Here is a 23,787-nt window from a genome sequence, read left to right as displayed (position 1 = left end):
TCTACCACTAAGCAGATATGAAATATTGTTGCAGGGCGATGGGAATTCTCTCTACATCTTGCAACAAGAAGTAGAAGCAGTTCAACAAATTCAGAAACTGTTTCCAAGCTTTTCTTCTGTTGCCATATATAATGATGAAGCGGATCCAATGGTTGGATGGTCCACTCCACAACTCTGGCGAGCTGATGTGACCTATGCAGCTATGGTTGTCAAAGTAACAGTTCATTCGTGGTTTTGGCACAGTAGTGTGCCCTGATGTGTTAATTCAGTTGAAAAAGTAGACTTAACAGTTAATTTTTAAGCAGCTACTCAGACTAATAGATCCTAAAAATAGATATCTCCCCACCGAAACGGTGGGGGTTTCCCTGAACAGTCTGGTTTTAGTAGCTTGATTTAATCTGAATTAGTTTTTTTCATCTTTCCTTTAAAAAAAAGTCCAACCCAAAATCAAACCAAGAACTTACTAGAAAAGTGCTAGGGAACTGAGTTGGAGAATGTATACAGTCCCCCAGTTAGATCCATCTGATAGGATTACTGCCACATATGCGCTCTCCATGTAATATTACTGCTCTGGTGTCAGTACTGCTGGCTGTCACCTCACATATGTGGGAATTATTTCCCAGCTCCTTTATAAGTTTATGAAGTCAAGAGACATCAGGTATACAAACAAGTTCCTTGAGCTCTCAGCACAGTCCATTCTTTGATTTGGGATTCTGGCTGTACACATGATCTTATTAATTACTGCTAGTTATTACTCATATTGACCAGAAAAGCAGGAGAAGAGAATGCTCAACATTCCCACCTCTGCAGTAATTGCACCCTGGCCCCAGAGCAAGCTCAGTTCTTCCACTGCAAAGCAATAATTTCCACTACAGGCCTGGTGTTTTGTGAACCACTGCCTTAAACAGCACACAGAGTCCAAGTGCTCCTGTGCAAAGGAATAATTCCCAAACACAGGAGCATGTATGTCACCCAGAAAAAAGATGCATCTAATCAGCTGCTCCTGAGGAGACAAAGGCTCCCAGTTCCATGAGACTGCATATACAAGCAGTCTTCTTTAAGGCATCAAGTCATTGACTGCATCACAGAGAGTTTGCAAGGCAAAATAACAGTGTTTATAATGATGTGGTGATATGAAGGGAGAAACAAAGACATATCCAATGGAATATTAACACTTGGTTGTATAGAAGCTGAAGCACTGTGTTCCTTCAGAGACACAGTTATGAGACTGTTCAGTTGTCAGCCTTCTGAAGTTCTGCCTGATTCTGACACACAGGCACAATCTAATAAACAGACAACTTGGGAACTTTTATGTTTTGCAGGAGAGCAGCACAGCAACCAGTGAAACACCAGGAGAATTAATTCCAAGTTAGCATCAAGTGGGAAGAATGACTAACTGAGAAACAGAATCCAGGACCAGCTCATAGACACTGTAGTGGATATAAAGTAACTCCAGATTTGGAGAACCATTTAGATTTAATTCAAATGGTAAATCCTGATTACTAATTAAGTATTCAAGACAGAGGAGCATCATTTGTAGTGCAATAGGCAGGGAAATGTGTTCATTATTTATGAAGAGTACTACTAAAAATTATTTCAAAGACTTACTGCTGGCAAAACTACGCAGGTACTTCAGATTTTACAGTGATTTATATATCACCTGAAGTACAGTTTTTCCAAGAAGGCAGAATGACAGTTTTTTACAGAATGCTGTACAGTTTTTTAAAAAATACAGGGACTGCATGTTTGTTGGTTGTTCTCCAAGGTGAAAGTTAGTTTTCTGTATGACTTTGCAGGTAATCATCCAGCACCAAAACCTGCTCATTTCCAAAGCAAACAATACCATCAACTACTCGTTGCTGAGTAATGATAATGCCTTCTTGAGCTACTACCCCCATTACTTCACCCAGAGGACTCTGACAGCGCGTTTTCAGATGAACAATACAAAGCCACCTCATGTCCAGATGTCGCGGAAACCAGTGCTGACTGCCATGGGCCTGCTGGCACTGCTAGGTATAGTAACCACTGATTAAAGAGCACATCAATAACCCCGCCTACCTAGATGCATCCAGCCTAAGAAAGATTGTTCCAGATTCTCACTGTTCATAAAAGCATGAGTTCTCCTACTCGCTGTTTACTAGCTGTGTTATGAAAATAGAACTTCATTTCCTCAGAGAGATTGATAGCTCAGAAAATACTCCTGAGAGTCTGTTATCCATTTGATTTAACCTACTGCTTTGTTTATACCCTCTGTGTGTGAACCACTGATTTTTTGTTGACTGGTACTTCCCTCTTGTGATGCACGGGGTACACCCATGGGGCTGCAACTGTCTTTAAGAAATCCCTGCAGCTGGAAGACTTGTGCAGCATATTACAGGGAGAACCTCATTCACTCTCACCTGTTTGCGTGTTGCTAGCTGAACTGCTAAGCATAAGAACTGCTATAGTATGTACATACTCTGCTGTTGTGAAATAAATCTGACTGGAGGCTTTATCTGGTAAAATAAGGCATAACATAGCTCAACCTGTGCTCAATCTATTTGCATGCTTTGACCCTGCAGCTTCTGACACAGGACTGACTAACAGTGATGCTTACAGTTGTCACATTTTTTAAAGGAGAAAAGCAGATTTTTGCAGAAGTGAAGATCAGTGGAGATGAAAGTGCTCAAAGCAGCACAGTTGGTGTGCTGGCATCTGTGCACACCCCAAGTGAGGCACAGCCCTCAGACAGCTGGCAAGCTACAGTACTCATGTATTCAAGTGAGGATAACAGGACTTCATCCAACATCAGCACTGTCACAGTGAATGCCACGCACTTCCCCAAACTTAGAGGTAAACAAATATGTAGACAGCTCATGTTATGTGATCTTTAAGATAGAATATCAGCTGGAAACCTTCTACTGAGTTGCCTTTCATCGCTAGAGTGAGTTTAATTTCCTAACTTCCTCCCTCATCTTTTGTACACTCCTAGATTTTCTGAGGTATAATGTTCTTCTTTGAAAGGTTCGTTCCTAATTCCTGCACTTTGACCCTGCCTTTAATGGCAACTGCCAAGTGCTGCCTTTTTAGAAAACTATTGATCTCAGCGTATTTGGCTAGATATTGCCAGGTATCTATTCCCTTAATGAGATGACTCCAAGACTGCCATCATGAACGCACAATTGCACAGCTGATGCAGTTACCCAAAAAATGCATGCAGCACCTGTGCAAAAAGAGGATTTCAGTTCTGTTTGTGGAAGTAATAGTTTGAAATGTAAGCTTGGCAAATGTAAATTGTATAGCCTATTGAGAGTGCTAGCCATGGGACTTTCCAGTGGAAGTCAGGCTCCAAAGTGCTGAAATCACTTTTGAACAGGTAGACTTACACACCTGCTAAATTTATTTTTGGTAATCTTTAAATCCAAGTAAAGAGTTTACTTTTTTTTGTTTGTGCTCCTATAGAGCTGGTGTATGTGACATATTACATGGATAACAACCAAACCAATCCCTATCTGAAGTGGAAAAACCTAGGAAGCCCTGACTTTCCTTCTCCAGAACAGTTCCAGCAAATAAGGGGTGCTGAGGTATGATTATGTGTTTGCGTGCAGTGTTGTATGGGTAAAGTGCTTGTGGAAAAGACAAGAAATCAGGCCTGTAGTAGAAATTTCCTTAGCCCACAGTCATTCACTTTTCATATACACACAAAAGTTCACTTGCAGAAAAGTGTAGCTCTTACACAAGTTACACCTTTGTGCTTATGTTATACAACCTCTTTGCTCTGGGCCTACCCACAAAATAAGCACAGTTGCTCCTGGGGAAGTTTTGCCTTCTCTCTGAATCTTCAGTGAGCTTTGAGGCTCTTTCTGTTCCATCTCCGCAAGTAAGTCACATGGCCCTGTGTGTATTACAGAATGGTCAAATTGCTGCATTAGAGTTGAAATGAATCCCCTTAATAATAGAAAACAGGCACCTCCCTGAGGTGAAAACTACCCAGTGCAAGTTCAGAAAACTGTGAGGGGCACACAGGAAGACCGATAGTTTTCCCTCATCCTCACTAGTGCTGAATGCACCATAGAGGTAATTAAGGAGTTAAGTCTTCTCTGAGAACCCCTCTTCTCCCTATGGATGAAAGCCATGTGGAGATTACTTACTGTATGTGAGCATTTCTGAGCAGCCTGTCACTTCAGCTCCCCCTCCCATAGTTTCCCCTATGCATTGAGACTCCCAGGTTAAAAAAAGGAGGTCGTCTTTGTCCCCTTCAGGGCCCACAGACAGTACTTGCTTTCTGACTTTGGTATACAGTACTGTGTCTTCTCTTCCCAGTCACCATAACTGACTATTACTAAGGCCTGCTGAATACTGTAGGAGACATCAGCTATTCCTTGAAAAGGGCAGCAGCAAGATTTTAGATGCTCTTGGCTATCTGGTACAGCCTTATCCCCAGAGACCAGCTGTGTAGCTGTCATAGCTAGCAGTAGCTTGCTCTGCACACTAGGAAGAGATGGGGCCAGTGGTTTGTAAAGATCTCTAGCCTGAAAGGCATCCGTGGGAGGTTACAGAAGTGACAGATTGTGCCTAAGGGCATTTGTGATCAACCCAATTTGTGAGATGGACAAACCCTCTGTGTCCTGAAGAGCTGGAAAACAGGTGGTTATAAAGACTCTCAGTGTGGAGAACTTTGATTCCTGTAAGCATTACCAGTACCAACTCTATTGGAAATTTAGAGTCTTAAAGTAAATACACAGGCACCTAACACTGGTTTAACAGTTGTTCTTCAGGTGCTGTAATGAAGGATTTTTCACAACACTACTCTTTGGTTCTGCAGGACCCACTGGTAACAGGCCCATTCCCATTTCCTGAAGCTGGCATCCTGACACTGAAGCAAGACTTTCCCATTCCTTCAGTCTTTCTTATCCACATCTGTGCAAGACCCAGATCAGCTCCTGATCAAGTATGTGTTGTATTCTACCATCAGACACATCAAAACTGAAATTGCTTCCTGCCTTGAATCTTAGAAGACCATTTGAGTTAATTTTTTGTTAGAAGTACTGTGTAAGAATTAGTAAATAAACAATTCTTTTCTCTTTTGATGAGAAGGCTCTCAAAGATCTAATTCAAGATAAAGTACTACATAGCAAGTGGTAGGAGCTATCACTGAGATGAATGGAAGTTCCCATGGTGGAAAATTAATAAAACTGTACTGAAAAGTGCAGTATCTTTTTAAAAATAACATGGTATGCTGCAAGGATTGACAACATCTTTCCAGTTAGTAACTGACAGCTAAAGCTAAAATGGAATCGTGGCTGCCATATTAGACATCTGTATCTGCTAATTCAGTCTCACCCATGTTCATAGTGGTATCCAGAGTCTCTGAAGGTCCTCTGCAAGGTTGATGAGTGGGAGACATAGGCTGCAAAAAGCTAGAGAGCCAAGAGTTTTGTTTTTACACCTGATCTCAGTGGAAAAAAATCAAAGCAACTAATTAATAAGGAAGGATGAACACAGAAACTTGACCTGGCTGATTGATTTGTGCAGTTTTCTTTCATGGGCTTGTGTCTTTGGACAGGTGACTGGTGTTCGTTTGATCCCTCTCACAAAGGGGCAGGTCATTGTACTGTGGGATGACGACTGTGTAAAGTCAAAGTAAGTAGCTTTAAAATAAAATGGATACAAATGAGTTACCAACATACTATTCTCTAAGTTTCCACAAGCTCTACAGAGTAAAACAAGTTCACAAATTAATGAATTGTTGCTTCTTGATAAATGATACAGTGTGTGTGTTTGACAAAACAAACCGTAAGACCTGTGTGCACAGACTGAAGAGCAACCCTGCCTAATTTGCTGCATCATCAAAGGAATCTTCCTGTTGCTCACCAGCATTCAGTGGCCTTTCTGAGGGAATTCTATTCAGCATAACAGATAGAAAGATTCGTGGTAGAAGTTACGTTATCAGCAGATGTGTAAGTGGGATCTTGCACATCTCTGTAAGGGATGTGAACTGGAGGAGAAAACTTCCAATTGCTTGCTTCAGCAAGCTGGACTCCACTGAAAACCCTCTGTAGGTGACCTCTATAAGGTGATCCAGTGTATAACCGGATTGCCTCAGGAAGCAGTGACTTAGCTCCTTTTCAAGCCAGTTTCCCTAGATTCTTTGTTCTTGATAACCCCGGTGTCTGAGTGAAAGATACATGACATTTTGTGATGCTGCATGTCCCCAAAGCAGCAAGTCAATGTAGATGTTTCTCTAGGGGCTGTTGGAGCCCTGGTTCTTCCTAATAGTGCCAATTCATCCCATCCTACATTTGGTAGGAATGAATCAACTGAACATTTCTCATTTTTGTCCTTCTTGTTGAAATAGCCCTGAGACTAGTATTTGATAGTTCATATATTATCGGTTGTATTTACAAACATCTCTGGCACTCTTTTCTAGGTGTATAAAGACATTTGAAGTGGAATTCTCATCAGATGGAAAAGTGTACCAGCGGATTAATGCCAAAGACACGATATTCACTCTCTGGGTCTACAGTCCAGGTATGGCAAAAATACTCACATCAGGTAATCCGTCCTGTGATATTGCCACTCATGAGTGTGTGAACCATTGTTTAGTAACTACTGAAGGTAGGTAGCTTACTAGTAATATGCAGTCTCTCACAAATAAGAGCACATCCCTTCCTTTAGGATCATATTCTCAGTAAGAACTTTTTTCTCAAGGACAGTGATCGACAAGTAGTCATGAGGACAGTAGTAGTTTGCCATGGGTAATTCTTTGTCACAAAAGCCAGTCACTGAGCTGCATGCCTGGCAAGGTCCCTGAGACGTTAAGGAGCACTTTTGTAACTGGTGTAGAAATATGCAAAAATTATAACAAAAAAAACACGACAAAAAGCCATGACCAGACCTTGCAATAGAAGCTTACCCAAATGAAACATCCAAGTGAAGGAAGATAGTGATGTTTTATTTGGGTATTATTTGTTTATCTGTGGGTGGAGAGTGGTGGCTGTTGGTTTTTGTTTGTTTGTTTGTTTTTTTATTTTTTAAGTAAATACAGTCTAGCCTGCAACATGACCATCCAACAAATACTGATAATAAGCACTGATGAGAGCTGAGTGAAGCATAGACAAATCTTGCTTTATAGTGATACTATTAAAAAGCAGTTGAGAGATGTTTTTATCTGAAACAAGGGCTTACCTTACCCTGAGAAAGTCTTAACATCAGCACTGTTTGCATAATTAAAATTCAGAACTATTATTCCAATGTAAGGGCTACACAGGCAAGGAAAGACTGTAAATCATGGCTGTAAAAATACCCCCTGCTATGACAAATCTCTGAAATTATTATTCATTATTATATTGTAACATTATATACCAGTTTTAATAGTTTGTTTCAAAACCTACAGCAACAAAAAAGACTCTTGAAAAAACATCATGTCCCAGCAGTTCTTATTGCTAGGAACTTCCTCCTCAGCCATTGTTTCTAGCATTTTTTTTCTAGAAATAAAACCCCTAAAACACACTTAAAATCAATTAATTAGATAAAATTTATATTGCTTGTGTGTTCAAAGATTCTGCTAGGGAAAGGTCTGTTATTTGAACTGGATCAAGGATAAAAAGCAGCAGAACCACAGAAAATCATCTCACATACCTTTAAAGTAAGTGGTGCTGCTTCTTGAGTAGAGCAGAGGGTTTTCAGTCAGCCTGTGTGTTTCTTGTTCTGCTTCTTTGTTGAACCTGTCCCCACATAACCTGTTCAAAAGGCAAAATTCAGGCAAAAAAGTTGAAAAAAAGGAAATTACTAATTGTGTGTTGCTGATGCCACAGCCTTCTTCCAAAGGAACTGCTGGGAAAGCAGTCCTGTAGCTATGTTTGCAAATCCTAGTAAGTAGAGAGGACATCCTTGGTGAAACAAGATAAAAAACGCATTATTTGGCCATGAGGAATTCATTATAATTTTTAATCAGACAGGCACAGACACACTTATGTAGGGTGCAGAACAGATTTCCCCTGCCCATTCCACAGACCTACATTTTACGGGAGTAGTGTCTGCTTCACATCCTCCCAGTGCCACAGGTGTCCGCGTTTCACAGTGACCATCTCTAACCTTTTCATTTGCAGGAGGCTCAGTCTCTGGCTTTTACAGAGTGCGTGCCGTCGACTATTGGGGGAAGGCAGGCCTGTCCTCTCCTCCTGTGGGATACGTTGAAGCTTTCAAGTGACGCTGAAGAGTGGTGCCTGGCTTGGTGTCAGAGTGGTGTATGTTCCTTGCAAATGACAACTCCCCAGAAAAATAAACTCCTCCCAGGCTAAGGAGGGCGTATGGAAATGACCTGATGAAGTTAGAAACAAAAGTTAGAAGCAACTGCCCCATTAACTCTTCACAGCACAAAAGACAGCATTGTCAAACAACTACAGTTGTCAACCCAACTGGTAAGAGGCTGCCGTAGGACAGGGATTCAACCTGGTAATTAGAAATTATGGGAATAAATATTTATGATTCCCCCTTTTTCACTGAGCTAATGTTCAGGACCAGCAAAGATTTATAGAGGTCACAAACTGCAGCAGGAACAGAACCATTGCTTCACTGTGTGAGTGAGAATGGTAGCAAAGGCACATGGAGGACCTGTCTGAGAGTGAACTGGCTGCCCTAGCTGCCAGGCTGTCTTGACATGAGGGTTTAATGGAAAAGTGCACAGCAAGCACACACACTCAGAACATGAAGTAAAGATCCCTTATTCCCTGCTGGTTAGTCACAGTGGGTTATTTCAGAACACTTGCCATGTCTTCAGGTGTATGAAGTTTTTCACTCTCTTGCAGAGGGGTTTCCACCCAGCTCTCTCAGTATTTGTGACCATTAGATTGATGGCAGGGTTATTTCCCATAGGCAGGGGAAGGGGTTTCAGCCCATTCTCGAAGAGGAGAAGGCACAGAAAGCCCTAGCCTCCAGACTTCCCTGCTTTTTCTCTTTTTTGTTTTTGCCCAAGCCACTTGTTTGAACTCTGGCCGTCAGCTGCTGCGTCTTTGTGGTGGAGGCTCTAACCCTGAAAGTCCCTCTTTATCTCCATTGCTGTCACCTGGTCTGGTGTCCTTCAGCCCTTACAGCTAACACCTCCCCTCACAGGCTGTCAGTGACCACTCAGTTCTGCATGGCCAGGAGAAAGCTGAAACACTAGTTGGAGCCTTTTGTGTTTTCATATGACAGGAGAGCACACTCTTGAATGTAGCAGGGCCTACTTATGACACTTAGGAAATAACAAAGAACAGTTTGAGCTCCTGTGCTTTGCAAAGCACGTGCACAAACGTGTGATAGCCCTAGATCACAGGGTGCATATCACCACTGGCTGTGCTTGCAGCTGCCAAACACTTTATGTAAACAGCAGAGTTCCCTGAAATTGCAGGGGTGCTGCTTTTTTCTTCCCTTTTCACAACTGGCACAGTTTGAGCTGTGCCTTTAACAGGCTTGCAGAGAGAAGGATAATGACAGTGAAAACAGCTGGAGTGTTTTCCATTAGAGGAGTGACTTTGTCACACAAACAAATCCCCTACTGCTCTCTTTGCTGACATCAGCCACCTCACCAACATAACAACAAAAACTGCATATTTGATGAAACATTCAGGTCTCAGAAAAAAGAAGTGCCCAAGTTTGCACAGTAGGAGAGAGCTGAACTACCTTAAATACCCTCAACTCTTACAGCACAGAAAGGAAGCATATGAAAAAAGTCAGTAAGATGTGGCCTTGTCTCTCCTTTCTTGCTGGTTATTTGTTCACGTGCTTGTACTCAAAATTAGCCTTAGAAGATTTTTTCTGTCACAGAATTCAGATGAAATATTTCTTGCCTCTTTTAAGTTTTAAAAAGGGGCACTTGTCACATCCTAGTCCTCCAATTCCTTGCCCATACAGGCAGAACAGAAAATGGCCATGGGTCCTACTGAACTGAAAACCGTCTCAATTTAAGAAAAGTTACTGAGACATTCTACTTGGATGGAGATAGTAAAAAATACATTTTGAACTTGTGATAATTTGCCCTGAGCAAAGAACCAGTGTACACAGTTAAGCAAAATCTAGTGGTTAACACATGTTTTACTAGCATGAGGTGGAACCACAAATAAAATGATTTAGAGAAATACTAAGCATGGGGTCTTGAGAGATTTTAGTGTGTCTGAAGCAGGGGAAGATGTAGGAGCTTGAGTGGGCAGTTTAGTGTGTTAGGATGTCCTACCTGAGTGTAGCCCTTCTGCTTTAAAATTTTCCCACCCTGGCAATCAGAATATTGCAGTCTTTATCAAACCAAGGACTATGTACTAGTTACAGGTGTATTGAAAAAAAAAAAAAAGAAAAGAAGAAAGAAGAAACGTAGCTGTAGTGAATAGTATTGATTTTGTAATGCAGGGATAAAAATGTATAGATGTGCAAACCATGAAAAATAGAAGATTTCTTCTGAAAATCTTCTTTGCTGCTATGATATAAACTCATTCCTTTAAGAAATGAGCATGTATTAACAATTACAGAGAGAAGTTGGTTTTTCCAGGTATGAGTTTATTTCTAACAAATTTTAAAAGTTTTGAAATGGCGTTTTCTTTTTTTATCGTTTAATGTCTATAGAAAAACGCTATTTAGTACTTGAAACTTGGGATTTCTGTAACCATATGTTACTGACTCTGATAGTGTTTCCAAAATTGCATGTTTAACCTCCTCTGTTACATGTAGTCATCAGCCCCCCATTACAGTTTGAGTTTTCAGAAGTGCCAAGTATCCATAGCACCAGGTGTGAATAGGAGGGGCTTAGTAGTTCTGTAGTATCATAACCAAAGCAAGGCTGCAGAGCACTCACGTATGTCCTTTGCTGTTCATTAATCCAAGTAAGAATATGTAACTGCAACTGCAGCACATGGGATTATTTGCTTCTGCTTCAAACTAAAGCTTGTGAGGCTATATAACCATTTTGCAACTGAAAGAACCTTCCAACTGAGTATTTTACATTGTCTAATTGTGTAATACGCTACATTTGTTACCATCTTTTGAGACAGCAAATAAAGCTGGTTTTTAATCTTCCACATGAACCCTGTAAAAACAGGATTTGATCATTGTGTTGTAGAAACTGCTTACAACTCTTATGTCAACAATTTAATCTTGGGAAGTAAAGACTATTCTCAAAGACTGTCGTGTTTTAACTCCAGCCAGCAACCAAGTACCACACAGCTGCTCACAGTGGCTGCCAGCACAAGGGGTAAAAGGTAGCTCAACTCGTGGAAGTTCCAACATTATATAAAATTGAAGCATGAAGGGAATCTTACCATAAAAAATGTCGAAGCTGAAGTAGAAACCTAAATGTATAGATGGCCTCAGTTACCACAACCCAGGGAAAACTGGTCAAACTCAAGGTGGTACCGTCGTGTCTGATCTCAGGACTTGCAGTGTCCTTGCTGGAGGAGATTCACTGGTGTGTGAAGGACAATATCCGTGCAGGGTCCCTCCTGCTGTGGTGCAGTCATAGTCTTTCTGCCAGCACTAAAGAACCTTCTGAGGACAAAACAACAGTCCTTTTAATGCATAAACAATTTTTTTGTCTTGTTAGTGGAAAGTTTGTGCAGGACAGAGATTATGACTTGGGACATATATACACACTTAAACCCCAGGAATAATAGACTGCTTTTCCTCAGCCAGCTCAAACAGCAGACAGAAGATGTCTGCCTCTAGATATACCTGTGATGTTTCATGTTGAACTCAACAGAATTTCAACAGAAATATAAATCTCATCAGAAAACAGTCATGACTGCCTGCCCTATCCTATCTTGTCTTTGACAATTCCTGCAGTTGTTGGAGACAAATGGATATGATGTAACTCCCATCTGTTAAACTTACCACATCATACAGTGAGCGCTTGCTTGTGGTCCTGATGGAAACATGCTTCCCCAAGCACAATTCCTGGGGTGTGTGAACTCTATGGTGTATTCAACCAGAATTGCCACTAGATTTCTATGATCCTGCAGGCTTTGCTTCATGTGGCTGAGGAGGAATTTCACTGCCTATCTTGTCTGGACAGACTACACCGAGCACAATAAGGATGGTCTGGGTCCTGCGTACTGGTTGTCTCTTCTTGCTACGACTCTCTTCTGCTCTTGTCACACAATTAGTATAACAGACATTAAAAATGCCACTTCTCTAAGACTCGTAGTATTGGTCTGACAGTTCTGGCCAAAGGCCATGCTCCTTCAGCTAAGGGTTAGCATTGTCTAATCAGTTGTTATACAAGTCCTAAGGTCACAGATTCCACCCCAATACTTCCTGCTGGGAGAAGGGTGGAAGTGGAGAACATTCAGTCAATGCACTGACCTTGCACTTAGTCCAGCAGAAAAGGCTGGTATTTTTTTCAACACTCAGTAGTTCTCTGTGTGGGGTTTTGTTAGCATTGCCTGCTAGTGCTCCTCTGTTTCTGTCATTAGCTTAAGGTGGTAGCTCACAGTCTTGTTCTCTGTCAGAGTAGCTTTCCCTAGACCTGAAGAGCAAGGACACCTTTGTTAAAGCGGATTGAGAGTCTTATGAGTATTGCCAGGAAATCCTGGGAAATACAAGTTTGAGAGACTTCGCTGCATCCCTGGAATAACGTCTCTGGTCCTGAAGAGTGCCTCTGGTCTTTGGTTTCTGTATTCTTTCTGGTCATTGTAGGTAAGATTGTGCAAATATCTTGCAGAAGCTGTTTAACAGTGTAGTGCTCAACATCAGCCTTGTTCCACACACCTTTTGGAAGCCTCAGGAGTAGGGGGGCTGTTCAGCTTGGTGTTACCTCTGTGCTTGGTAATTATAACTTGTAAAAATCTGTGTAGTTGACAAACTGCAGGGTTCAGCAGGATGCTAGGGTGTTCTAGACTGGTATTTTTATTACCAGAAAACACAAAATAAATGTGATTTTACTAAAAGCAGTGGAAAATACATGTCAATAACGCTGACTCAGGTTAACCTTTTTCTACATGGAGATTTCTAAGTACTCTTTTAGTTTTCTCCATCTATGAAATTCTTCACCATAAACCCAGTCTGTTCTATATCTTTCAGTTCTATACCTTTCAGATACTGAAACCTGGATTATGAAGGCAGAGGGTAGCAAATAGCTGGTAACGCCATTGGAAGTGCAAGCACCCACTCATTTAAAGCAATGTTTGGTGTTATTGAAAGTAGCATCTGTTTTATTGCATTTGTGGTTATCTCCTTAGGAACCTTGCTGCAGGTAGCTTTGCCTCAGATATGCTCTCGAATCCTGTTTTTGCCTGGAACCATCTCACTGATGTGCTTGCACTCTGCCATGTGCCTTGCTGCCCTCACTTGCTGACTGGACTTTGTCTGTGAATCCCAGACTTACCCTGTTACCATGCTGAGCACTGTCAGGGGATGGGCCCTTCTCACCATCCTTGCCCTGCCCTCCCTGTTCAGTGCTGAGGAGCGACACTGTCCCGCCTGTGCTTGGAACACCCTTGGCTGCTGTCTCACCACTCCTGAGTGAGCATCCTCAGTCCTGCTCCCCAACAGACAGGAAAGCAGGCAATAAAAACCAGTTCCCGAGGTGCCTTTTTTTCAAAAACGTTTATTGACAAATGCCACATTAGGTATTCCCGTGAAAATTCATATATCACTAATATATTGCACACTGTTTCAAGATCCCCCAATATTTTCATGTGTTTTTCAGGAAAAACACACTATTCCATACTATGATTTTGTAATTATTATTAGCTGAGTGGCAACTTCAAGACCAAGAGGTCTGGTTTCTGTACTTAAGGATAGGATCAGAAGTGTACTTTTAGCAGGCCCCTGGAAAGAAAGAAAAGTAAACTTTAGTCTGTGTAAGTAAATTTGCAAAGTGCTTTAACAGCCTTTAAGTCTCCAGTGAAGCTGTAACTACAGCCTTCCTAGGGTACTTCTGAATCACAGTACAGGACTAAGATGCAGGGTGCAAAAGTTGCTGTTTGCACTTCTCTGTGTCTGTTGGCACTGACACAGGCAGCCTTTCCCAGCTAGCTGTGGGCTTTTGGCTTTCCTGAGCACCCAGCCATGACCCTGCACACCTGACCCTGCCTTTCCTCTGCTACAAGGAGCAGTACAGAGGGGTATGGGCCAGGGATGCCCATGCCATGCCCATGGCTTTGGGTGATGCCAGTACCTGCTCTGTAGCGGAGGATTGGCTGACACAACAACCTGCTGTTCGTGAGGTTTTAGCTGCCATTCAATGTCCCACAGTGCAGAACATGTGCCTTAGTAAAGGGTCAAGGCTTCCAGGAAGGGCAGTGAGGTTGTGGAAGGGTGTGAGTGCTCAACTGCCTACAAAGAAGAATTTCTGCCTCCTGTGTAGCCCTAAAAAAGTATCTGCCCATGTAATGGACAACATTTGAACTAGATCAATTCCTGTACCTCCAGAAAAATGTTCTCAAAATGGGCTTTAGATATGGTCTGTTTGCATGTATGTGGTGCAACTGCTGAATCCCACTGCCAGCAGACGCAGTCAGAAATGCTGCTTGGAGCCCCTCATCCCTGCTAGTCAGACCACACAGGACACAAGTCACAATGAAACTTAGGAGTGTGAGAGTGGTCCTTCCTGGAGGCACCTTCTCATCTTTTCCTGGAGGACACTGCATAGACCCAAGGTAAGATGCTATTATGCAAGTGGCCAAGACAAGCATCTCCAAGTGCAGAAACACCAGCTTGTTGGATCTATCCCTGTCCTGTCTACTACAGCAGCAAGGCTGATCTTCTGGTAGTGTACCAGTTTCAACACACAGGATTCCTGTTAATAGCAGTCTTAAGGCTGCAGTACCAGAGTCTGGCAGGCTCTTTGTCCTTGCATGGATTTCCCTTTGTAACTCTTTTCCTATTAGATCTAACTTGAGGAAAATGTCGCTAAGAAGGAACAACTGAGTTTGCTGTGGTTCTGTTACATGAACAGCGAACGCAATCACCTAGTGTGCAACTCAGTGAGTTTGCTAATTAGCCCCAAGTACCTGACTGAAGCACAGGCTGGAACTGGCCAGACATGCAGATTTCTTCCTGCTTATGGCGCACAATGCGCTGGATGGCGGGGGGGAGGCCGCGGGGGTTGCGTGAGAAGATCAGGGAGTAGCCATCATCACAGGAACCATCCTCCTTCAGGCTGCGGCAGGCGTAGGTGATGGCATAGTTATCATAGTCAGTGTCAATCACCCAGTAGTTGTCCCCTGAAGCATCAGAACACACAGGTTTCACACAGTGGACACAACAGAGCAGAGGTGGATCCATCAGCAGGAAGATGGCAAATTTCATATGGCAGGGATAGCTTTCCAAAGGATCTATAACCATCCAGCTTATCTCCACACCAGGGGAAGAACTGGGACAAGCACAGGGCATCTTGAGACCATGATTTTCCCCATGATGCTCAGTGCTTTTTCACCTTTTTGTTTCTTAGGCTAGAAGTATTAGGAGGTCTAGGATTTTCTAGGTTTTCAATTACAAAATATCTCTTTATGTTGCTTGCTCAAGCACGGTGGAAGGAAGGACATGCAGTACAGATTACATTTCCTATACAGGAACCCTCAATAAAACATTCCTCCTGGTTTCTAGCCTTGCTCAACAAAGTTCTTTTTGGTGGGGCTTATCTGCCAGTAAGGGAATGTATTTCTTTCTTACACATTAGAAGTCCTCCCCAAGTTCCCCAAGTTCCCCAGCTGGAGAACTGCACCTATGGGAGGCTCAGGCACAGAGGATGGGCTTTGAAGGGCATGTGTAACTGAGGTTCAGCATTAGCAGTTTCTGAAAGGTGGACTTGTGTTAACAGCTCCATTTGAGTCCAGCTGTGTCTATCTGAGGAGAAACGTGTCTTTTTGCTGGGGTGCAGCTGTGGGTCCACATGTCTCCTCTCTTTAGCTATGAGAAGTACAAGGATGACTGACCTCAGCACTTTTAAAATGCCCACAGTGAGTCCCAGGAAGTACGGCTTCCCTGGTTCAACACCACACTTGGCTGTATACAAAACCCATTGTGTGTGGCCCAGTGCATCTAAGCCTCCTTGTTAATGTACATAGTGTATAAGATGGAGCTCTGGGGAGTCTCTGGATGCCACCCTTTCTATGGAGATAAAATGCACTGCTTGGATAAAGCATCCTCTCTAAAAAGGATATTTTGTCTTCACTTGGAGCAATCTGAGATGAACTGTTTTTCCTGCATATATGTTGAAACACACATCTGGACAGCTGTAAGCAATTGACTAGTGTCAGGGGGCTGAAGAATTTAACTCACCACCACTGGAGAGGTAGCTGGCCAGTCCCTGGTAGGTCATATACATTTTTGCTGGAGTGGTTGGGTCAGGTACCGTGTACTGAGCAGCCATATCAGCACAGATCACCCAGAAACTGCAATGAGATCCATAAGATTCAAGGTAAAACCTGGCAGCATGAGAGCTTCAAATGGGTGCCCTTCGCTCAGGACTTGGGCACAACTGCCTCAGGCATAGGCATGGGCTTTCTTAATGTAAAGTCACTGTCATTAAGTAATGCAAATCTGTGACACCCCCTAAACACTGCCAACGATTGCTGCTGCCCAACTCTGCTGTACAGCTGCGCTGCGGCTGGGGCAGTGCCCTGACCCTCCTTCAGTTCAGAAAGATTTTGTCACCCGTTTCTGTACAAGCAGACAGCCATCAAGCACAATAATGAATGTTGTTTCTTGGCTCCCTGCTAGCAGTCTGCAGGGTGAGCTCATCTGCATTTGGGCTCTTTTGGGGTCAGTAGCTGTGCCCCAGGAAGAGGCAGGGAGTTGGCTCTCCCCTGTCTATCCTTTCCAAGCAATATGGGCACAGGAATGTCTGTTACCAGCACAGTAATAGTTACAGCCCCTCTGCCAAGCTGATGAAAATCTGTCACACAGTCTTTGAGACACACCCTGTGGGTGTCCATTTTTCCAATGCCCTTCTCTGTTTGGTATCTGTTTGCTTTGAATGCCATCCACATTTCAACACTCAGTTGTCAAGCATCACCCGGATTTGTGAAACAGTGGAAGGGTCTTCATTCCCTTCCTTGCTCAGGCTGCACTTCCCCTTATCCTACCTTTGCATAAATAAAATTTACAGCAGCCTTGAGACCCCACTTGTTTTCTGAAGAGTCCTTTCAGGCATCTTCCTCCTTGCACAGTATGGCACGCCTGCAAAACCTCATTTTCCAATTCCCTGAATATCTTGAAGTGCCACACTGTTAAGGTGTACAAAGTTCATAGCCACCTGCCAATGCTAGCATATTGGAAGCCACAGGTTTTTCTCTTTTGCACTCAGAAAGCTATTTAATCTCTTAACATGCTGTAATTCCTTGTAGTAATCATGACCAGCAGGCAAAACTCTAAGCTTCCTGCCATCTGTCCATTCTGGCACTGCAATTACATCTAAGAGTTAACTACAGGTTTTCCTCAGAAATCTGTCCAACACTGTGTTGTGACGTCTGTGAAAGTAATGCTCCTCTCCTTCCCCTGAACCTCTCAGTGAAATGAGAGTTCTCCTGCCCTCACAACCCCACAACCTTCATTAGCTCCCTTACTTGATTGCAATTAATTTATCTAACCATTCCATCAATCAAGATTTGACTTAATAATTGACTTTATGAAGTAGTTTTGTGATGGACCCAAACCTGAGCCAGGCTATGAAGAAACTCAGGACTCAAAAGAATCTAACCTCCAACTTCTAATCTAATACTTTGGCTAAAGTCCCCTTTTTGTTGAAGAAAACTCAGCCATGTTGTGTGTTCAGGATAGGTCATCCTTCATGTCCCCCTCATCCAGTATGTCATGACAGCAGCTAGAGTTGAAAGTCAAGAGAGCTCACCCGAAAAGCTTCACTCGGCCTTTGGAGGATGCTGTCATTGTGCCATCTTCCTCCACAGTGTATTCAGCAGAGATGTTGTCCTGAAGGAAAAGGCCTTCTGGATCCTTCTTGGCCAGGGCATACCATTTCCCTGCATACTGTTATGAAAGTATATTAATATCTGGATTAACCACCATGGTAAGATTAGCACAAAATGATTTTGTGATCACAGTGCCTTCTAACTCCCCACTGCCTGATAAATGACAGTCTGAGTTTGGGTGGGAATGTAGAGCACAGATCCTGCAGTGCTGCCTGATGAACCCTTGCCTCTGTGCCAGAAGGAGTGGGTCTAGCAGTTCTGCACTGCTGTGTATGTGTGGTCCTTGTCGAGGGAGACATTCCTGTCACAGTGACCCCACACCAAAAGTATCTCCCATCCTAAGATGTCTTCTGAGAGTCAGACTGGTTCTTCCCTGTTACTGTTCAAGCCCTTTCTCTTCAATGGAATACCATACCAAATTCAACAATGTCAAATCACAGGTACAAAGACTGTTGCAATGTGTCTGGAGACAATCTTTGTCTCTTGTGGCTGACACAGGCCACACTTGATCTCTGATGGGGAAAAGGGTCTACCCAGCAAAGCAGAGAATGATGACGACCTACTCAGAACAAGGAGAGGGTTTGTTGGGGAGAGCAACAGCAGAGAGAAATGGAATGAGATTAAGGGAAAGAATATATCAATGCAAAAAATGGGCCCCTGAATATGTTCAAGAAATATCAAGTAAAATGGAAACAAGATCTTAGCAGCTGACTGACAGAGGAGAAGACCCTTAAAAGTTTACACTATCAGTAGAAATCTTAAGAAGAGCAGGAGCTAGTTTTGTTAAATTTGATCCTACAGTGAAGCTAATGACATCTGTTAGGCAAGTTACGTGCTTAAGCCTGCAAGGCCGTAATTCCCAAATACAGAAACCTGAGTGAAAACTTTGACTTTTTAAAACTGGGATATTCCCAAAGCTCTCCCTGGACATGAGAAAGTGCTCACCACATCCCAGCTGCCTCTGGAATTGTGATATTTGCTGATCATTAGTTAACATAGATATTGACACATGTCTGGACCTTTCCAACAGGAGGTTAGCCCTCATTTTCTCCTCAGAAGCCCTAATGATGTGTTTAAACAGGAGACAGGGTTCAGCATACCAGAATAGGTAAGATTTCCGTTTGCTATGGCTCCCAAGAATGTCTAGCGGTGGATGCAAGTGCCCTAGGGCTTGTGCTTGAGCTTCCTATCTAATGTGGATCCAAACTGTTCCTTTCACAGAGCTGCTCAAAGCTCAAAGTTGTGCCAAGCTAACAGAAGATGAGCTCTAGTAACATCCCTAGCTTTCAAGGCCAGTTTTACCATAATGTTCAGAAGGTTAAACAGTATACTGAGAAAAGAAAACTACACGAACAGCATCAGCAAGACAGAATATGAAAGAAGCTAACTTTTTGGTGAAGAGCCCCTTTAGATGAACAAAATTCATAACCTGGAAAAACAGTTTATTTGTAAAGTTTCTTCACATCTACTATTGAAGTAACTGTAATTACCCTTTTTGGATCAAAGTTGTCTTTCACAGAGAAAGACTCCACTGCACAGGTCTGAGCTAGGCTATATTCAACAGTGTAGAAGACTGAGGCCAGGAAAACATACTGTGTATATTTCATTCTGCAAGACAAAAGTAAACATGGGGATTATTTCATGCAGTATATGGAGGTAGCTAGTGCTACAGATGCATTTCCATCATTTTAGAACTAGTTTCTTTCCATACTAAGTAGATTCCACTGATGCTGAATCATTGTGGTGCCTAAATTCAGCCAAAACTGAACATCAATGGCAATTACTTTGGAAGAGTATTTTGCTTGTCAGTGGTAGTAATGCAGTTCACTGTATTTTTGTATTATAAATTAAGCCAGACTACAGATAAGGTCAGTAAGAATTTGTAAAAAATTGAAATGTTTTGAATTTTATTTTTACAGGAATAAAAATGTTCTGATGAGTACTGTACATTGTAAAGACGTTGTTTCTAATTATTTCACAGTGAGTGTCCACTTTGCTTTCAAGTCAGAAAAGCTGTGTTTTTTATTGCCAGTTCTCCTCACCAAAACAGGCCTTTCCTAGGTGGCTGCTCTGATGCCAAAATACACCTTGGTATTGGCTGCTCTCTGACTATTCCTTCAACAAACATGACAAATAATATTAATTTTCTAGAGGCTTGATCTCTCAGTGCAGCACAACCACTAGGTGCCCTTGGCTGTTTTTCTCCTTGGGTATCCCAACTCATCCATATCCCAGTATATTTGTTTCTCAGACTTTAGAAGAGAGAACGTTCATGATACATTCTTGAAGAATATTTGACATTGAATATCTGTCCTGATGCCAAGATAAAACAGTTATCTAAACCTTGTCAGCACCATCCAAGCTGAGTTACCAACCCAGAGCCCAAACACCCATGTAGCTATGCTAGGCTGCTGCCATGCAAGCTGCATTTCCCTGCTGCAAAGGATGCCAGTCTGATCCACCTCTGCTGAAGAGAGACCTACCTGCTGAGTAGAGATGTTGGAGGTCCTTGAGACTCCTCTGCTTCAGTCTTTGGGCTGCAGGTAGCAGGAGAGTTTTGTGTCAATTGCCCTCCAGCTCCCTTTAAATAAGGAACCTGCAAAGTCACTAATTAGTTATTTTTGCTTGTGTGCCTGCATAAAACACTTAATCTTGGATAATCCATTATGTAAAAACCAACTGTAATCCTCACACTAGTGGGTCTGACTGCTATACTAATACAAACACAGCTTTTACATAATGGAAAAAGCTGCCCAGAAGGCTAATGATGATTTGATTGTACCACTGTTTTGTCTCATTGAAGTCTTCCTGCTTCTAACACGTTAGGAGAAAAAGCAGATCATTAATTAGAGAAACACTTGGACTATACACATGCATCTGCATAGGCACATGTTCAAGTTTGACAACTTGCATGGAGCAGGTACATAATTAGCTCTTCTCATACCTGCATCATCAAATTAAGGTGATCCTTTCAAGAGTAGGAAGATACTATGCATTACCTACATGGAGGAGGGGACAAAAAAGTGCAAAAATGCAGTTTAGCCTTTGTGTTCATATCAAAATCTTGGGAGTCATTCAGTTCTCTTGTGAAATGAAACATTTTTATGTACATTTTTCCCAGCTAATTTTGTCAGCGTTTCCAGTTGCATAAATACTATAGCTCTCTCCTTCCCAAAATGTTCCTTCAAGTAGCCTTTCATGGAAATACATCAGAAAAAGACAAGGCAGAAATTTCTAGTACTTTTGGCAGTAAACCATGCCTCCCATTCTCAAGTGCCCAAAGAATTTCCCTAACTGCAAAGGCTGGTCCTGAACTCTTTTTCCCAGGCTTACCTGGGAGATCCAAGACTTCAAATAGGAGTTGGTAGTACTAGCAGTTATTCTTCACACTGGGTGCTAAGTTCTGGGGAGCCTTGGACATAACCACTAGAGACCACCCTGTAATTCCTTTGGAGTCAGCCCAGGAAGTCCTGAAGCTTTTGATTCTGATCCATCAGTTCGGACTTCCAGAGCGAGGCTAAAGCCTTCTGGATATTTTTGGACTTGTTCCAGTGACCATTTACCATCTCTTGTCCAGGACTTCCTGAACAGAAGCACACAACTTTTTCCTGTAGCTGGTTGTTTCCCTGAACTCTGTTGATTTCCAGGCATCTTGTTTCGGGCTGCCCACTGCCTGGAAAAAGCTGCCCTTGCTGCCATTTACACTTCAGAGGGAGGCAGTGGCTCTCTGCATGCAGCGTGGTGACTGAACCTATCCTGTTCATGCCATTTGTGTGTCTCCAGAGGCAACCTGGGCAAGTCCACACAGGAATGACCCCATGGTGACTGGTACTCCTTGACCACTTAAAGAGTCGCATTAAAAGTAACTTCTTAAACTGCATTTCAGGGCTAGATGCCCATTAGATTTTAAAGAGACTGACACTGAATATGAAATATTCTCTTTCACCCTTGCGTGGGGATTTGACAAGAACAAACTGCAGTGTTTTCTGTAAATTAGGAGGCTTCCAAACACTTATCACTTCATCTGTTTCCAACAAAAGAGATTAGTTTGTGTCCATGTGAGACACAGGTGATACTCAAAGCCATGCTTAGATGAACCACTTAATCCTTTGGGGATTAGACACATGCTAATAATAGCTAATCACAGCACAAGATTTTGCTTGGTGAGCATAACATCTGTCACTGCATTATTTGCTGTTTGGAGAAAGAAGAAAACAAAATTAAATTTGTCTTCAATTTTGCAATGTTATAGCCATTTGTTGTGGCCATAGGGGGTAAAAGGGAGGAATCAAAGCATTGAAACATATTCCTGGGCTTGTTGAATTTGAAGTAACATGACACAGATTATATAAAAACAAAGATGCCCTACTGGGTTTGGTTGTCAAAGAAGATAGCCTGAGAAAGCCTGTTCCAGACTTGCTCACCAAAACTGGCTGGTTTTTAGTAGAATACGTGGCCTGACCATTCAGTGTACTGAACTCATCACAAGAGTAACTGGTAATTTTAATGATATGCAGCCAAACAGGTATGCAGATGAGAGGGTTAATTTAACTTCTTCCCTATCCTGTGAAATACGGCACCAGCAGTTTCATATTTCCTGGCCCTAGCAGGTCCTCCTTTTGCCTTTTTATTGGAATAAGCATTGGCTAAACTGCTCTGGGAACTACTGCAATTGCACTGCCATCTCAGATTTAGTAACTTGTGCTGCTAGCTCAGCTGCTGATGCCACAGGATGAGAGTTCTAAATATGCTCCTGCATCAGGTCTTCCCTGCTGTCCAGGGGGTGATTGAGTTGCAGGTTTGTTTGGCAGGGCACTGGGGAACAGCTGCACATTTATGTGCATTCTGAGTTGCCCCTGACAGCTTCTGCAGTGGTTGCTGCACCATGGGTCGTGGGCACTGGATCCTCTAGCTTTAGATCTAATTCGTGCTGCTGATGCTGGGCTGTTTTTCAGGGATGTCACACAGCAGTGCCTGCATTGCTGGAGAGCACACATCCCAGGCCCAGGTTTGCCAAGGGTTGAGAGGACAGTGACGGTTTGCTCCACTCCTTTGTCGGGGCAGGACGCAGGAGAAATAAGGATTCCCCACAGTGGGACACCACATTTAGGCTGTGGACATGGAGGTTTTCAGTTTCTGTGACTTTTACTCAGAAACATGGATCTTTTCCAAGGAAGTGAGTGGTGCAAATACAGATGAAGAGGACAGTTTTTGAAGTTCTTCTGTGGTTCAAGGGTAAGATTCTTGGGTATGTTATGTAATTAGGTTAAAAAGGCATCATAAATCATTCTCTTAGGACATTCAAGGCAATATTCAAATGCCTCACAGCTTTAAATGACAGGAACTGAGAGACACCTTTCCCTTCTGAAAAATGAGTGTAATTCTTGCTGAACGTATTGACTTACAATTGGCAGAGCAGGGTCTCACATGCTCCTCTACACACAACACATCTCAGAAAAAGGCACACACCTGTCACCCTGTTTTCAAGTGAAACTGGGGGCTGCTCAAAGCAGGAGAAGTCAAGAAGCCTCAGCCTCTCTGTCATGAGGGGCAGTTGAACTGGGGGGAACAGTTTTCTGAGAGCCATAGACAAGAGGTTGCCAGAAAAATTGAGTTCTCTCCTTCAGTGGGATTTTACCACACAATGATCTGCTGGCCAAAGAAGCAAATTTAAGGTTTTGTACTATCTGCTGGTTTCTGTACAACTGTGTGGATGGTGGTTGCAGCTTGATGAGTGAGGTGATGGATTTCCTTCCCAGCCATTGCAGTTTCCCAAATGGCCTGTTGCTAATCCCTACCAAAAGACCACTCAGGCCTGAAGCAACCTCATGAAAAACAGACTATTTGGGTCCGTCAGATAAAAAGATGAACTTTTTGTTTGTAATTTCCTAGTACTTTCTATAAGGCATAC

General features: G+C 42.6%; 3 protein-coding genes across 5 annotated transcripts in view; 1 reads left to right on the top strand and 2 right to left on the bottom strand.

Moving 5' to 3' along the window:
* Positions 1-8,198, bottom strand: part of SLC26A1 (solute carrier family 26 member 1) — a 43,894-nt gene extending 35,696 nt beyond the window's left edge. The window contains 2 exon segments of the mRNA XM_066181577.1: positions 7,621-7,721; positions 8,077-8,198. Of these exon segments, the coding sequence (XP_066037674.1) occupies positions 7,621-7,721; positions 8,077-8,084 (109 nt within the window). The 5' untranslated portion in view covers positions 8,085-8,198.
* Positions 1-11,029, top strand: part of IDUA (alpha-L-iduronidase) — a 52,547-nt gene extending 41,518 nt beyond the window's left edge. The window contains exons 7-14 of one of the 2 annotated variants that reach the window (XM_066181579.1): positions 35-205; positions 1,797-2,013; positions 2,617-2,832; positions 3,442-3,563; positions 4,805-4,930; positions 5,546-5,622; positions 6,410-6,510; positions 8,091-11,029. In XM_066181579.1, coding sequence (XP_066037676.1) covers positions 35-205; positions 1,797-2,013; positions 2,617-2,832; positions 3,442-3,563; positions 4,805-4,930; positions 5,546-5,622; positions 6,410-6,510; positions 8,091-8,191 — 1,131 coding nt within the window. In that variant the 3' untranslated portion in view covers positions 8,192-11,029. Of the gene's footprint in view, positions 1-34; positions 215-1,796; positions 2,014-2,616; positions 2,833-3,441; positions 3,564-4,804; positions 4,931-5,545; positions 5,623-6,409; positions 6,511-8,090 lie in introns of both variants that reach the window. The other variant, XM_066181578.1, reaches the window with a different exon arrangement.
* Positions 11,030-13,585: 2,556 nt separating this feature from the next.
* Positions 13,586-20,405, bottom strand: LOC136288925 (purpurin). Of its 2 annotated transcripts, XM_066182409.1 has the most exons (6): positions 20,360-20,405; positions 19,367-19,484; positions 17,798-17,934; positions 16,228-16,340; positions 14,958-15,170; positions 13,586-13,773 (listed from the first exon to the last, which is right to left on the bottom strand). In XM_066182409.1, exons 2-6 carry the CDS (start codon positions 19,481-19,483, stop codon positions 13,763-13,765), a joined length of 591 nt encoding a protein of 196 aa, XP_066038506.1. In that variant the 5' UTR covers position 19,484; positions 20,360-20,405; the 3' UTR covers positions 13,586-13,762. The 2 variants fall into 2 exon arrangements, with proteins under 2 accessions (XP_066038506.1, XP_066038504.1); XM_066182407.1 differs by lacking the exon at positions 13,586-13,773 and having other exon boundaries at positions 14,944-15,170.
* Positions 20,406-23,787: the final 3,382 nt, after the last annotated feature.

The sequence above is a fragment of the Chamaea fasciata genome, unplaced genomic scaffold (genome assembly GCF_029207755.1).
Source record: "Chamaea fasciata isolate MVZ Bird 193981 ecotype frontalis unplaced genomic scaffold, bChaFas1.0.hap1 SCAF_4, whole genome shotgun sequence".
Classification (NCBI taxonomy): Eukaryota; Metazoa; Chordata; class Aves; order Passeriformes; family Sylviidae; genus Chamaea; species Chamaea fasciata.
Note: the sequence above shows the minus strand (reverse complement) of the source record. Positions and strands in the feature narration are given on the sequence as shown.

What these genes read in the sequence shown, in the direction of transcription:
- LOC136288925 (XM_066182407.1), bottom strand. Translation starts at nt 19,483, where the DNA reads ATGAAATATACACAGTATGTTTTCCTGGCCTCAGTCTTCTACACTGTT. An exon ending in GGCCGAGTGAAGCTTTTCGG is followed by an intron (nt 16,341 to 17,797) that starts GTGAGCTCTCTT and finishes ATCTCATTGCAG; the next exon opens with TTTCTGGGTGATCTGTGCTG. An exon ending in CAGCTACCTCTCCAGTGGTG is followed by an intron (nt 15,171 to 16,227) that starts GTGAGTTAAATT and finishes CTGATGCTTCAG; the next exon opens with GGGACAACTACTGGGTGATT.